A 15,102-nucleotide genomic window follows, 5' to 3' on the forward strand; every position below is an offset into this window, starting at 1 on the left:
AAACCATGACAGATTCCCCAGCTTAAACATTCATGTTGCCAATACTTCAACATAAAATGCTCTTTGGGATGTGCGATCTAGCTTATTACAATGTGATAAATGCCACAGAAAAAGGCACCCACATAAATCACATTGTAGTGGCAGAGCCCCGCGTTGGCTTGCGGCATCTGGAAGCAAACTTGTAAGGAGAGAGATTGACCAGCACACGGAGTGTTCCCTGGTCAGGCCCACTGCTCTGATTCACCGGGGAAGCCTGGGCTCAGGATCAACTGCTGAGATCCAAAGTGTTAAGATCCGGGAATGAAACCAGTATACCAAAAAAACTCTATGCCAATCTCCCAAATTTAAAACAAATGTTAAGTTTTGTGATTTAGGGGTAGTCTCCAATTAGAATGTCCCTTCAGGTCCTCAAAGAATACCAATTTTGATTCCATTTCACCTATACTAAGTCACACTGGGATGTACTTACTTCAATTTCATATTTCCCTTAAAAACTAAAATTTCTCATTAACTGGGTGCACCATCTAAGAGAAAACAAGTTTGAAAAGGAATCATGGGAGAAAACGTTTATGTTAATTTATGTCTGAGCTTTTCAGTTCAAAGAATGTCTTCAGGATGCGGAAATGAGGTGGTCTCAGATCCCCAAGAACAGCCAGAACCAACTTTATGGGGATTTTACAACCTAGGCTGTAAAGAAGGGGCAAAGGATCCTTCCTCTCTAATCGTCTTTGAAAGTGACTTTTCAAACTGGCAAAGGGGAAAGAGAACACAAAGGCACCTGTAAGTTCAAGAGTTCGACCTCTTCGTTAACCCAGATGCCCTGAGACCATGTTGCTAACAAAGACAGAAACTCACAGTGATATAGAACTGTGGCTCTTACATATTGATCTGCTAATCAGGTTATGTGAGGCCTTGAAAAAATACAGATTTTTGCCTCCCGATAACCTCTCTTCTAGGATTCTGAGCTTATGAATGAGGAGGAAGGTCTAGGAGCCTGTTTTATGAGCTTCTGTGGTGATCCCAAACAGCTGGGTTGGGACCATTCCTGTGAAGGCATCAGGGATTAAACCCAATTTGCTAAATTCATCTTTCAATCAAAGGGGAGAAAAAGGGGGTCTTCTCTGGTACTCCTGGAATAATGGCTTGTAACTTGTCTTACTTAGGTCATGGAGTTGAGAATAGATGACCACTCTGGACTTCCTCTCTATACACATGCAAATTCCAGGACATAATCTCAGGGGTACAAGAAACTGGGTGCACCCATAGACCCCAGACTAAGAAAAACTTGGTCTGAGCGTCTCTTTGGGTATGAGGAGAGCGACAGAGTGTACAGGAGGAAGGCGGTGGAAGCCACCAAATCCTGGTGGGGCAATAGTGGTGCACCTTGGCAGGCGGGGGTGGAGGGGCGTGGGAGACTTTTGAAGAGATGAGAAGAAGGGAAGTTTGAGGAGCCTCTGTGGTTTTGGCTGGCAGGGACTTGTCAGTGGGTCCCCCACAAAGCCTTGGCCCTGGGTGACCCTCACCTGCCAGACAGGGCTCTCTGATCAGGGCAGGGCAGCTCTGAGGCAGGGCAGCTCCCTGGTGAAAAATAAAAACCAAGGACCTAGGACAGGGTAGAGAACTGGAATGAAAACTGATGATGCCTTTCAGAGCAGTACAGAGTTATTCGCATATAATAAATATGTTGGTGTGAACATACCTGCTCATTAAGCCAAAACAATGGCTCCAGTAACTTGGAATGGTATAAAAAGTCATGACAGAGCCTTGCCATGGCACTGTGGACAAGACTCACCAAAATAAATAGCTCACAGACTGGTTCTTTCTGATCCTCCTACTTACACTGAGGACTGAACAGCTTCCTGGCTGTGCTAAAGATGTTTAAATTAAGGACCATCCACAGATAATTTGGTGGCATATGGTTTCATACATTTGAGTACTGATCAGCAGAGTTAGACTCTCTCAAATGTAAGCTTCACATTCCCATTATTACAACAGCTGATTTTTATGGCACACACAAGTCAAACCCTAAATAGCATACATAAATGCTCATTTAAGTAACTTTAAAACTGAATAAAAATGTATCTATATTTAAACAATACAGGATGTGCCTAGAAAAAAAAAATGACACTTAAGTTAGGGATATAATCCCATCTGATGAAATAAACTAGCTCCCACATTTAAAACAGCCAATAAATTACTCTTTTCATTATCTGTAGAAAAATTTAAAATCACAAACAAGATAATAAAGTAAAAATAAATAAACAATGAACTTTCAGAAAATTTTAAAAAGGAACATGATTTACATAAAAAAGAGAACATGAATAAAGACAAAATAGTTCCATGAACTAATCACAGGTGTGGGGAAGTGAAACTATAATCCCCCATAGATGGAGAGATGGGTGACGTGATAACTGTTGAGACAGAGGCTCAAGTGAGACAGTGCCCTGGAACAGACTGCAGGCAGACTAAAGAGGCAAAGGGCATCTTACAACCCAAAGGGGGATTTGCCAAGAGGCTCTGACCAAGAAGCACACTTACACCTTGAATGGAAGTTCTCCAGTTCAGAATTTAAAAGCCCTCATCACATGAAGCTTAATCCCAGCACATCTGGGCCTTACCTACTATGGCTTAAAACTCCCACAGGAGAACAAAAAGGAGGCAGAAGCTAGGTCTGTGGACAAGTCTCAGCTGCCTAGCTTGTAACTCTCTGGCTCTTACAGGAAAAGGCGGAGATATCTCGGTTGGAGGGACTGTTTCCCAGCTTTAAGGCCATCTGCAGGACAGCGTCCTGGTATGCTGTGTCTCTGCAGACAGGAGACTGTTCTGAAACATGCTGCTTCATGCCAGTGTCCTACCCTGAAGGGTCCTGCCAAACCACCTGACTCAGACCACCAAAAGCCCAGAAACAGGGTCCCACTCTCTGTGTTACCAAGTCCCAAGGCAACACACCTCTGCTGCATAAGAGAGTGCCCAGCCAATGCCAACCAGCTTTTAGACATGTCCACTGGACCTGCCAATATCTCTCATCCAGCTGTGTCCCTGCACAATTCCCCTTTCCCCTTTCATTCTACCAATTCCCAGTGCCATAGATAATCACATCAGAAAGGCATCTGCATCCTGGCCTCCTTCAGGTTCTCAGATTGCTTTACAAACCTGAAAAGCCCAGGAGCCCAACCCTTACAGCCATGGTGGTGTATCCCAAGAGGACCCTGAGATTCTGACTGGCAGAGATGCAGAATCACACATGGGCTCCAGTTACATGGAAAGGCAACCGGAGACACCACTCTCACTGCCTGCTGCTCCATGCACTGGGACGCCCCCGCTCCACCTGGCAGCCCTCCCTGCAGTCTGCGTGGGGGAGGAGGGCATGGAGTCAGAGACACAGACAAACGGAAGCAGCACAAGGTGAAGTGGAGGCAGCATATGGGAAGCATGGATGCATACGCACGTGTGGTCAGATGAGGATGGCATGCAGCGGAGGGCATGGTGGAGGGGCATGGTGAGGAGGTGACATCACAGAAGGGGTCTTCTGGTCTGATCCAGTAGGCGTGGCTGTCCGGGTTACCTTTCTTGCTGGTGCAGCTGCCTGCACAGGGGAAGACGTCCTCACATCCCTCGCCATGCAGCCGCTCCTTCTGCAGCAGCTTGTCCACACGCTGAATGATGCACTCTAGGCTCTTGTCCACGTTCAGCCACACTTTCTCCTTCCAAATCAAAGGGGCCCATGTGGGTCAGCTCTCCCAAACAGAAATACAAACACCACAAACCAAATCGCCCTCCACTGATCCCCTGTCCTAGGCTTCCACACTTGTTAAAATACCTCAAAGTTTAGAAATATAAAGATGATTCCTAATTCCCCATTAAAGTTGCATTTGCTTTTCAATGATGAATCGATGTCCTGCGGCCATTGTTCTTAGAGTTTGGGAGATGTTTGCTAGTAACTCTTCTGGAGGCCAGGTGGCCCTCCAGTGCTGCCTGAAGGGACACAGGGCACTGTCTCATCTCCTCCTCTTGCCACTGCAGACTTCCTACAACCATCACACACAGACAAGACGGAGGCCTCCTTTTGATAGAAAGGAACAGAAATTTGGATAGGGGAGGTGGGGAGGAGGTGAGGGAGGTCTGGGAGTGATTTGCAGAAACACACACAGCGTATAGGATGGTACTTTGCTGCTGATTAATAGTTCAGTGCTTGTAGAACAATGCCTCTAAGCAGCAGTCTCAACGGCAAAAACAAGTTGTACAATGTGTCACTCCCTCAAGAAACACAGATCCTGCTCCCAGGGCCAATTCTCTGAGGAACAATAATGTGATGTAATGTCAGGGCGGCAGCTCCAAAATCCACACCTACTTGCCCCAGCACCAGACCTCCCACATCCCCAAATACACATAGCCCTGGAAAATCTAACAGCAAACAGAGCACTGAGGAAGTAGGAGAGGCCTGACTGGTCTCAAGCATCCCAGGGCCATAGAAGGCACAGGCGGCAGGGGAAGGAGAGACCTCCAACACGGGAGGAAAACCCACCTCTCTTCCTCTCCATCCAGGTCTGAGGCTGGCCCAGCCCCCAGCACAGCCCTACCCCTATCTGGACACAAGGGTTTGAAAATAGTCTGCCTCCCTGCATCAGGAGCCAAGGAGCCATCCAGGAAGGAAACCTGGAGCTTGTTCACAGCAGTCGAACCTTGAGGCACTTCAAAGGGGCAGAGACTGGCAACAGGCTTTGTGGTTTTCAGCCCAAGTTCAGTGTGGGATGACAGCCACAGCAGCAGACTCACCCACTCCTCCTCGTGCCAGTCCACCTGCAGGGAAGATCGGCTGTTTCTCCCTGTCCACCGGGCCATGAGGGTATCCTGGTCATTTCTAAGCATCACCTGCTCCTCCTCAGTCGAAGTGGGAGAGGCCTTGGAGGCAATGTAGTCAGGCCGTGCAGCGTTCAGCCCATGGATGGAGTTGGCCAGGAGCTTGCAGTCGCAGACTGTGACCAGCTGCCGTGTCTGCAGGTGCACACAAACCAAGGCTGCTGAGCCCAGGCCAGGGGCTGGGGAGGCCCCTGCCTTATCTCAGAAACGGAGAATGGGCTTAAAGCCCAGCACTGCACCCCTCTGCCTTTCTCCACAGTGCAAAGCAACCGAAGGGCTACATCCCTCAAGACGTCTGAGTACAAAGACTGCCATGTGGCCCACCTGGGCTGAATCTTAACAAGAATTTCCCACCAAGGATGAGGAGAAGAGGGTGAGAAATCTCTGACATTCTCTGATGCCTGCCTGCCTGCCTCTGACCTGTGATTGCTAGGGGAGGGGCCTGCAGAGAGAGCCCACTGCCCCAGCCTTGACAGACTTCCTGGTCTGTCCTCCACCTTCCAGGGAACAAGTGTCCAGGGGTCAGGCCTTACTTTGGTTCAATTGTGGAAGTCTTATCTTTTGTTCCTCAGCATCTAATACCTCAAATTCTGGGTTCTGGGTAGCTGGCCTCCTGGCACAACATGTCTGGGTTTTGGAGAATTCTGCAGGCAACACGGGTTCTGTGGTTCATAATGTTACTGCTGACAACTACACCTTTCTTTTCCAGGGGATCTAATCCCCACCTCACACTCTATGCTGTGTGAACACCTGTGAAGGATATAACACATTCTGATCAGGAACAGCAGCTCAACAGCACAGTGTGAGTGAGGAGGTATAGTCAGAATCTGTGTGTGTGTGAGTGTGTGTGTATGAGAGCGTGTTTGTGCACTGAGAGAGAGACCGAGTAATGGGAAAAAGTATCATCCATCAAAAGGGTCTGATAATAGCCACTTCCTCAGTAGGGATTAATACTTACATATTTTAAAACCAGGATCAAGTTATGGCTAAGTAGAAGCTGGTTTACTGACTATATGTAAGCCAATAAAATTATATTCTTCTTATCTTATGTCTGTTTAATAGCTCAGTTTCTGTTTTCAAATTCAACTAAAATAGAAATGTGGCCAAAAAAAAAAAAGTGCTGGTTAGGCTGTTACTGAGAAAGAAGTGGAACTATATCAGCCTCAACAAAATGAGCCCCATGGACTTGCTGAAGGGCACATGTGCCTGAAGCTGCACCTAAGAGTCATGAGCCCTGGGCTCTGCCCTTGGTCTGTCCAGCTCTGCGGACAAATCACAAAACCTCCCTGGGCCTTTGTGGGAAATGGACCTAAGGCAGACCTTCAAAGTCATCCCAATGTCACGCTCTTTGTGGACCATCTTAGGCACACCTGGGCTGCCCAGTGGCTTCCAGAAACCTAAGGAAACTCCCCAGCCCATATGTAGCAGGGCACCTCTCCTACCTTGTCTGCCAAGATGGCGAGTGTCCTCTCAAGGCCAGTGGCAGACCTGTCCTTGGCTGCCCTTGACAGCCGCTCTGCGTAGTAACTAACTTGGGTTTTCAGGGTGTTGATCTGGGCGATGATCTCCTTGGCTCTGACGACGTCCTGTGGTATGTAGATTATGGACTGGCAGCCAGATGATGTACTGGAAAGGATAAGAACGGATTCTAAGGGATTCTCCAGAATCTGAAGAGGATGACAGCATCATTCCAACCCCAGCCACAACTGACCCTAAGATGAAGCATTCTGTGACTCAGGGATGTTCTCCCAGGCTACTCTAGTTGTTGATAAGCAAAGTATATCTTAGGAGATTCTTCCTGTCTGTATGGCAGAAGCTTGAAATATTAAACTATGACTCAGTCTTTTATCTGTATTTGCATGTATCTGTATTTTTACTTGTGTATGTAAATGTGTGAACAGGTATCGAACAATCATATCCCATAATCACCCAAATGATCGTAATCTTTCACCTCAAAACCTCATCTATTAACTTATAAGCAGTACTTAAGTGGAGACATGGAGGCCATTTACAGAAGAAGGGGTCAGGTTATCACAGTGTAGCAGAGACTGCAGTGGGTGTTGGACTTTGTCTCCAAACAACCAAAACCTATTTTTTCTTTTGGCCAATCAGGAATTCAAGCTCCCTGTGAACACACCCACAGTTGTCCTTCCTCTCATGTCTGACCCCAGCAAGTCCCTAGAAAATGGGGCTTCCTTTCCCTTTCCTTCGCTCCAGGACTTCCCTACTTTGAAAAATAACATTTCATCAAATGAAGAAAAAGTGGAGAACATGCCAAGCCACAGGCAAAGACGGACTCCTCAGTGGCTTTGAAACCCTGGCTCTCCCTCCTTCCCACCTCTTTGCCACCAAGCAGCGTGTTTGTCTAGGGATCTGATGCCAAGCCTATGGCCCAGCCCCTCCCAGCACAATCAGGAGGCTCTGAAGGACCAACTTCACGTCCTCCCGCTGTGGGGGCCTGGCCAGTGTGTTGGGTCCAACTAAATGGTGATGATAAATTGTATGTCTCTTAGCCTGGATCCCAATCAATCCAATATTTTAAATTTATTTTTCAGACCATCTGAGGAAGCTGAAGAAAGTAGGAAGAAGTACAAGCCACCAATGCAGAGGTCTCCTCCTAAAATTTGAAATTGTGAGCTCTGGGTAGAATGGGTGTCCCTTCGCTCATGGGATGAGGGGTCCTGACTTGTCCCTAAAGGGCTACCCTTTGAATTCTGGGGAAGAGAGAGAAAGAGGGGGAGCGAGAGCACCTCTCACCACATCCTCCATCACTTCCCCTGGAGATGACAGTCACCTTGGTCAGGGCTGAGAATCTTTCCCATTGGCCCCTTCCCAGGGAAGTCCCAAAGTAGTTCATCAAGAAACCACCACTACCCCTTCCCTTGCTGGATTATGCGGCAAACATGCAAAAACCGAAAACCAAAGCACCCCAGAAAGAAACACCACCACCACAAGCCCACACGCCACAGTAAAAAACAATGGATGTGCCAGAAGCCCATGCAGCAGACCGCACTCAAGCTCGCGGGGCACAACAGGAGTCATTCCACAGCACGATGTGCGCACGACTACTTTCCAATCTGCAATCACTCTTCCAAATGAATAGCTCCCTTCTAAGACCATTTCATCTTAAAAAGACAATCTCAAAATAGGATTTTAAAAAATCAATTCAGCCAAGCATGGTGGCCTATAATCCTAGCACTTTGGTAGGCCAAGGTGGGTGGATTGCTTGAGCCCAGGAGTTCAAGACCAGCCTGGGCAACATCGTGAGACTCCATCTTTTAAAAAAATTTAAAAATTAGCTAGGCATGGTGGCTTGTGCTTGTGGTTCTGGCTACTTAGGAGGCTGAGGCAGGAGGGTCAACTGAGCCCAGGAGTTTGAGGCTGTAATGAGTTATGACAGTGCCAGTGCACTCCAGCCTGGGTGACACAGCAAGACCCTGACTCTAAAAACAGTGAAAAAAAAAAAAAGGATTCTTCCCAGGCCCCCAATATTTAGAGTACATATATAAAATGTGCTGTATGTAGATCTACTTCTGTGTAAGGAGGTGGCTGTGTACCCTTCAACAAATATATACCCTCTGCCCGGGCCAAGAGAAAAGCACCACCCTATACTTGCCCTGTATTCTCACAAGTCACGTTTTAATGATGGTACCTGGGACTTATGCATGGGATATACATGGCAGGGGCAAGAAAAGGCAAATTTCAGAGGTGCTATTTAGGATGATGAGGAAAATACAAGCATGTGTGCGCAACTACCTAGTTTTAAAAACCAGGCAGCCACACGAGGGCAGCAGGATGGAGGTATAGACATGAAGCCTAGGGGCAGCCCCAGGAGGCAGTATCCTAGGTATAGCCCTTGGACTTTGCATTAGGCCCCCACCCCAGACCCGGACCTACCCAGAGCTGGGGTCATGGGCTAAACTGAAGATGCCAAGAGAGCATAAGGGTGGAGTCTTGTGGCCCTGGCCAGGAACTGCTGGTAACTGCTGAGCAACAGTCACTCTGGACATTAGAAGAGCAGGATCACCTCTGCAGAGGCTGAGCCCCCATGGAGCTGGGTTCTGCAAGAGTAGGAGGATTGGGAGGCTGAGTCCTCTCTGCCTGGGATTTAGCCCATCACAGTCTCCAGGCAGGGACACTCCTTCTGCCTATAACCCTCCGCACTCCATCCCCTCACTGCTTTAGGGACAGTCTTGTACATGGGGAGCAGGGGGCAGACGGCAAGGGGTGACCAGGCCCAGATTGGGCTATGGAGGGTCCTCAGAGGGAACCCAGGAACTCAGAAAGTTCCCCAGGAAAAAGGTTCAACCCAAAACACCTGGGTTGGGATTTACCAAGGAGCAGGCTTTGGGGGCAGCTGGGCCTTTGGCTCTCCCCTCCCATTCCTCTTCCTCTGCACCCCTAGACTCAACCCCAAGTACTTTACTTGTCCTATTATGGGAAAGATCAGGCCTTGAAAGAGGCCCCAGTAGAGAAAAGGCAGGGAGGGGAGGCGAGAGGCCACTTCCACAGAAGTAGCATGGGTCTGCTCTATTAGGGAGGCAGGAGCAGCAGCAACCGTCCCTAGATGCCCTCCTCCCTCCCTTGTACCTAAAGTACCCCCAGGGATAAGGACCCCCAGGGGGAAGTTGAGAGGCCTCAGCCTGGACATGAGGGAATGTCCTCAGTGCTTCCTGCTGTCAGATGCCGCCAGCAGAGCCTGACACCTCCAGCAGGGCCCAGCTATAGCCCCTGAGCCCCATGGGTCACAGGCTCTGAGGAAGCGGCATTTCTTGAGGGGCTGCAGGTGCCTCTGAATGAAGCACCACTGCAGAGCCTCTGTTATGAGCCTGGGGCAGCAGTAGAGAAGCCCAGGCAGCAGACACCGTGGTTTCTAACTGTCATCTAATTATCTGGTGGAAAAAGTCACTCAGTTGTATTAAATCTTGGTTTGCACCCACCCCCAGGGGTAAAACTGACCTTGGTAACAGTGTTATTAAAATCAGCATAAATTAATAAGCATCATGAAGATGTAGGCTGGCTTCATTCGTATAAGAGGTAATAGTGAAGTGAAAACTGAAAAGCCACAAGACTCCTGTATAAGAAGACAGGAGTTCCCAGCTGCACCCAGGGGCTGACATGAGAACCCAGCACCCAGGGGCTTCCTGGGTCAGGCCCTTCCTCTTCCTGGGAGAAACAGAACTAGGTCCTTTCTCAGAGTGAGCACGGCAACACCTGGCTGCCAGGTTTTAAAGGTGAAACAGCAGACTGAAGATTGGCTATTCATTAATAAAGAACATTGCAGTTGGAAGGGAGGACTGTCTATGAGGTGTATAACTAGGAACCATGGCAGCACCGCGGGAGAAGCCCACAGGAGGAGGGGTGGGGATGGCACAAGCTTTCTCTGCATGAGGACGAGACCCAAACAGACACTCTCTCCACAGACAGAAAACTCACCAACACTCCTCAAAACTGCTAAAGAAAAAGAACCAAAATGAAATATTAGCAGTTTGTTAGCAAATACCAAATGCAAAAAAAAAATTTAAAAGCCAACTTATTTTTTGTCAAAATACTTAAAATTATTTGTTGAGGTACCAACTACAGGGATGACTACAATTATGAACCCAATGTGCTTATTCCTTAGAGCAGCGTCACTCCCTGTGCTCAAGCCCCAGGGAGACATCCCACCTCAGGCCGTTACCTCCGCATTTAAAGGAAAGTTCAAATCATGAATACCATATCTATAAGTGGCTTGATGGCAATAGCGGGAAACTAAATAGAAACTTATGTATTTGAAAAATACTGAAGAGGTATTTTGAGAAATAAATTCTAAAGTTAACATGCAGAGTTATCAGGAATCAACACCCCAAGCCTCCTGGGACAAAGACCCCCAGAAGGCCCCCTTCTTGACTGTCCAGAGTTACTGTGGGTTCTCCTGCAGGGCCCCACCCCATCTCAAGCTGCACGCTCACACTCTCCACAGGGCAACATGCAATGGAGCGACAGACACGCTTTCTGGCTGGCTGTGCAGAGCTGCGGTGGTACAGGAAGCTGCGTCTCCTTCCTATTTCCCAAAGGGACCTGGAGTCAGCGAATCATAAGACAGGTCCGGTTACCTGGTTTGTCTTAAGGAAGCACCCTTGGGAATGAATCAAAGTCAAGTAGGTTGTCTGGGGGCCTGAATTCCCCTTCCCTGTTTCTCCTCCCTCTGGGACTCACTGGGCTCTGGGCCCGCCCAGGCAGCCTGTGCACATATCTGAATGGTGACTTCTCACAGGGCGCGCTCTTCCGTTCCTGCTCAGCCTTGCCCATGATCAGTGACGCCCCTAGCTGCCTGATCTGACCCCCTCAGCCACTGATCTGACCTTTCACCTCCTTCCTGCTCCAGTCCAGGGTCAGTTTTCTCAGTTCATGTCCTGACTACCAGCCGTGGCAGCACAGTCAGGTGCCAATCACCAGCTCCATGGCACGTGCCAGAGCTCTTCACCTGACCATCCATGGGATTCTTGAGACGCTCCCTGGGCCTTTGCTCACCTTCCCTCATGCTGTTCCATGCTTGCTTGCTGAGTCTGACCCTCCCCAGCCCACATGCTGCAGAGGCTGTCGACGGATGCTTCCGCTTGTTCCTTCCCACCTCAAACATCTCTCTGCAGCCCCACCTCTTCTCCTGGCCCTTCTGATGAACACCTGCTCTTGCCTCTTTCCGTCCTGTGAGAACCCTGCTCTAACACTGTTTTCCTCTCATTCACCTTACCTCATCCACTTCTGTCTTTCCTATCAGCCCAAACACATGCTAAGTCATAATCATTCTCCCTAAACCAAACACCTCATGCTACTTCCTCTATTTTGCGGTCACAGTCCAAGGACCTTACTGGTCATCTACACTCATCACCCCCACTTCCTGAGCCACTGAAATCTTCATAGGTGATGTTCTGGAAGATCATCAATGCCTCCCACACATCTAACACTACAGCTTGGGTTTATTTCTGGCTCTCTCCCTCCCACCCCTGGGGCTGGGTGGATGCCCTGCTCCATGCACCCCAGCATCCTCAGCATGCTTGTTTCGGGCACTGCTCATGCCAAATGGTGCTTGCTGACTTACCTACTCCCAGGCAAGGCCCTGAGCTCCTGGAACCAGGCCTAGATCTGCTGGGCGCTGTAACTCTGGTCACAGAGCAGGCTGGCAGCAAGGCCAGTCCTCTTAGCTCTCTGCCCCCAGCACTATGCACCCGGCCACATTTCACCACGTGCACTGCTTCTGCCATGTCTTTGTCTGAAATGCCCTTCACCACCCTCCCTACCTGGAAATTTCCTGCTCAGGACAGTAGCTCTGTACAGCCCCCTGAATCTTTCAAAAACTGGGAATGTTTACCACTGCTGTCCTCTAGGAAACAACATGCTCCAGGCTCAATGCCTGTGGTGCTCAACTGACTGGCCAGGGACTCTAAAGGATGCCAAGCCAGCAGAGTCCACACAGGGCTGCTGCCTGGAGCACCACTTCTGAGGTGGATCACAATCTGCTCCTCATTTTGCAGGACAGGACCATTGATCCAATGACCTCATCACCCATCCAGCTCAGTCACACACAAACAGAGCAGCACAGGCTCCATAAGGCAGATCCTCCTGCCACGCAAAAGCAGATCAGATGGCTGGATGTTTTTGTGGTCATATTTTGATTTTATTTTAAACTGAGAAAAGAAGCATCAGAAAGCTGTACAAGGACCACAAACCCTCTCTGGCTACTTACTGTTTCTTGGTCTCTTCAAATTTGTGCAGCTTTTTGCGGAGACCTCCTGACTTAAAACCTTGGCAGTGTGCTGCTGGTGCCCCGATGGTGACGATGTCGTAGTTCTGATCTGAATGACAGAAAGCTCTCCTCCATTACTCTGGGCTCAGGCCTGTGGACAAGCCAGCTATAGGGATATGCACACAAGTTTGGGGTCCTGACCCTCCAGCCCTCTACTGTACAGCCTTTGGTTCCCCTGATCCCACGGCCCTGGCCGCCCAAGGGTCTGCTGGATCCCAGTGCCATCACCTCAGCAATAAGGGGTTCAAAACATTTCAAGTGGAGCCACACAGGCTGCAGGAAGCCACCCTGTAACTCTCGTTTGCATCCCTCCTTGGGAAGAATGGCCGACAGGCAACTTTCTACTGCAGAAATACAAAGGGAAGCTAGAGCAAGGAGAGACAAAAGGAAAGGGTGTGGGCTCTTATCAGAGACCTTTTGAAGGTCCTTGTGACAAATCTCTCCTCCGAGCGGCCCAGAGCACACAGGGAAATGGGCAGATATGGGGCACTCAGGGACCAAGTACCCAGAGAGAAAAGCAGCAAAATGTGATTCAACAAGAGGGGGCAGAAAAATAGGTACCTGATCCTCCATCGTCTTGAACTCTCATCCTTTGTATGTGCAAGTTTGTGGGAACAAATTCTAACTTTTTATCTGCTTTCAAACTGCTTGCTTTAAACGAGGGCCCTAAGAAATGGAACAGGAGAAGACAAAGGCCATCAGCATACATGCTGCATTCACGAGTTGCAAGTAGAAAATGGAATTCAGAGGATGCTGTGGCATATAAGCAGGTATGTGTCGGCAGTGGCCTAGAAGGTTCTGAGTTGCCATGAGCACATTTCATTTCCAGGTGGCAGGTGGGTGAGATGCCAAGGGCAGCCCACTGATCAGGAGAGCTGGTTCTGGGTGCTCAAGTGGTAAATGGTGCCAGGGAGAACCGGCTTCAAAAAGCTATGGTAACAATGCCGCGCCTTCCATGACTCAGCTCTCTACTGAGAGATCTGATACAAAAAATGTGATTCTGTGCAGCACAATGTCAGCACTACTATAATAAGCAAAGGGGTCCACGCCAGAGACTGCCTGTTCTGACTCCAGAGACTGCCATCATCAAAGAGCTAAGAATTTGCTTTGGCTAGAGCAATACATCTCAACCCTGAAAGTGATGAAGAGGCCTTCTCATCCCTGCAGGCCTATCAAGATGAACAAATGAAATACAGCATTGATTCCAGCCTTCTGACACACAAAATTCAATGTTTCCCTGTTTACGCCTGGTTGGTTAAGGAGCCTGGACACTATTTTATAACAAATATCCACAATCTTGTTTCTATAATCAGAATCCATAACTAATTAAATGGAGAATCACATGCCTACAAAATAAAGGGATTACAAATTAAACTGACAACCAGAGAGTTCATCTAGTGAAAAATATCACTGATACTGCCAGCATATGAATCGCAGACCAGCCACTGTGTGTCTCCAGTTTGCCATAGGAGATTGCTCTCTGTGGCCTGATACTTAGGGTACAGTCCACAGACCGCAGCATGAGCATCCGAGAGCCTGTGAGAAAGGCACAATCCCAGACCACCACTTCAACACAATTCTCAAGGGATCCAGGTGCACACTGACATTTGAGAAGCTCTGCTCTAGAAAACTCAAGGTTGTGTGGGTTCCACACTTTCCCAGGTAAGAGGCATCAGGCATGGGTGAGTCCCTTGGTTCCTTCCTGGGCAAATGCTGCCGTTTCTCCTAGTGACATACTCAGACCCTCTCTTCAGACTCACATCAAGCCTAAGTAACACCTCCTTGTTAGTCCTGCATTTGGCTTCTTCTCATCGAAGTTTATGGAGAGGTTTATATGTTCTGTGTCAAAACCACATTAAGGGCTTATGATTTTCCTTAAACTCTGAAACTCCATTATGTAGAGGAATCAAAGGGAAGAATCCAAAAATAGAGAATAATTAAAAATGCTAAAGCAATACATACAGTAATGAAAAACCAAAAAATTCATTCCACTTGGAATAAAAAAGGAACAAGAACAGATTTTCAAATCTGCCCTGAGAGTGTTTTGAAAATCAAATGGCATCTTTCAAGGAGAAACAGTGAGGTGTTCATTCACACTCCACTTTGTTTTTTGAGCCTTAAAATACAGAGTTCCCCCTTAACAATTCATATGTTTAATGGAAGTTACCACTGACTCTTTAAACCGGGTAATCAAGAAAAACTGCTTTGTTTCAAGGCGAGTGGCCTACATCCTTTCGGTCACTGTACTGACATTAGTCTAAGATGAAGAAACAACATGAAGCAGTAATAGCCCGGGATTTCGCCTCCCCTAAATTTCATTCCACAGTGGCTGTTTTGGTAGATGACACCACAGGAGGACTCTTCACTGCAATTCACAGATTTGTCTTTTTAATTAAGATCAGAAAAACTCATATTTGAAAGAATTCACACCTACATAAGAAGTTATTTTTAAAAAT

The 15,102-nt window shown here is 48.2% G+C and overlaps 1 protein-coding gene across 35 annotated transcripts in view; it reads right to left on the bottom strand.

The window, feature by feature from the left end:
- The window catches only part of INPP4A (inositol polyphosphate-4-phosphatase type I A), a 150,084-nt gene that overhangs the window by 35,351 nt on the left and 99,631 nt on the right, over window positions 1-15,102 (bottom strand). For 14 of the 35 annotated variants that reach the window (XM_055242070.2, XM_063617654.1, XM_055242062.2 and 11 more), the window contains 6 exons: window positions 13,208-13,312; window positions 12,587-12,695; window positions 10,297-10,314; window positions 6,303-6,486; window positions 4,777-4,995; window positions 3,449-3,704 (listed from right to left, as the gene is read on the bottom strand). In XM_055242070.2, coding sequence (XP_055098045.1) covers window positions 3,449-3,704; window positions 4,777-4,995; window positions 6,303-6,486; window positions 10,297-10,314; window positions 12,587-12,695; window positions 13,208-13,312 — 891 coding nt within the window. The remainder of the gene's footprint in view (window positions 1-3,448; window positions 3,705-4,776; window positions 4,996-6,302; window positions 6,487-10,296; window positions 10,315-12,586; window positions 12,696-13,207; window positions 13,313-15,102) is intronic. The other 21 variants (XM_063617651.1, XM_055242065.2, XM_063617647.1 and 18 more) reach the window with 5 other exon arrangements.

Source organism: Symphalangus syndactylus, chromosome 14 (genome assembly GCF_028878055.3).
Source record: "Symphalangus syndactylus isolate Jambi chromosome 14, NHGRI_mSymSyn1-v2.1_pri, whole genome shotgun sequence".
In the NCBI taxonomy this organism is placed as follows: domain Eukaryota; kingdom Metazoa; phylum Chordata; class Mammalia; order Primates; family Hylobatidae; genus Symphalangus; species Symphalangus syndactylus.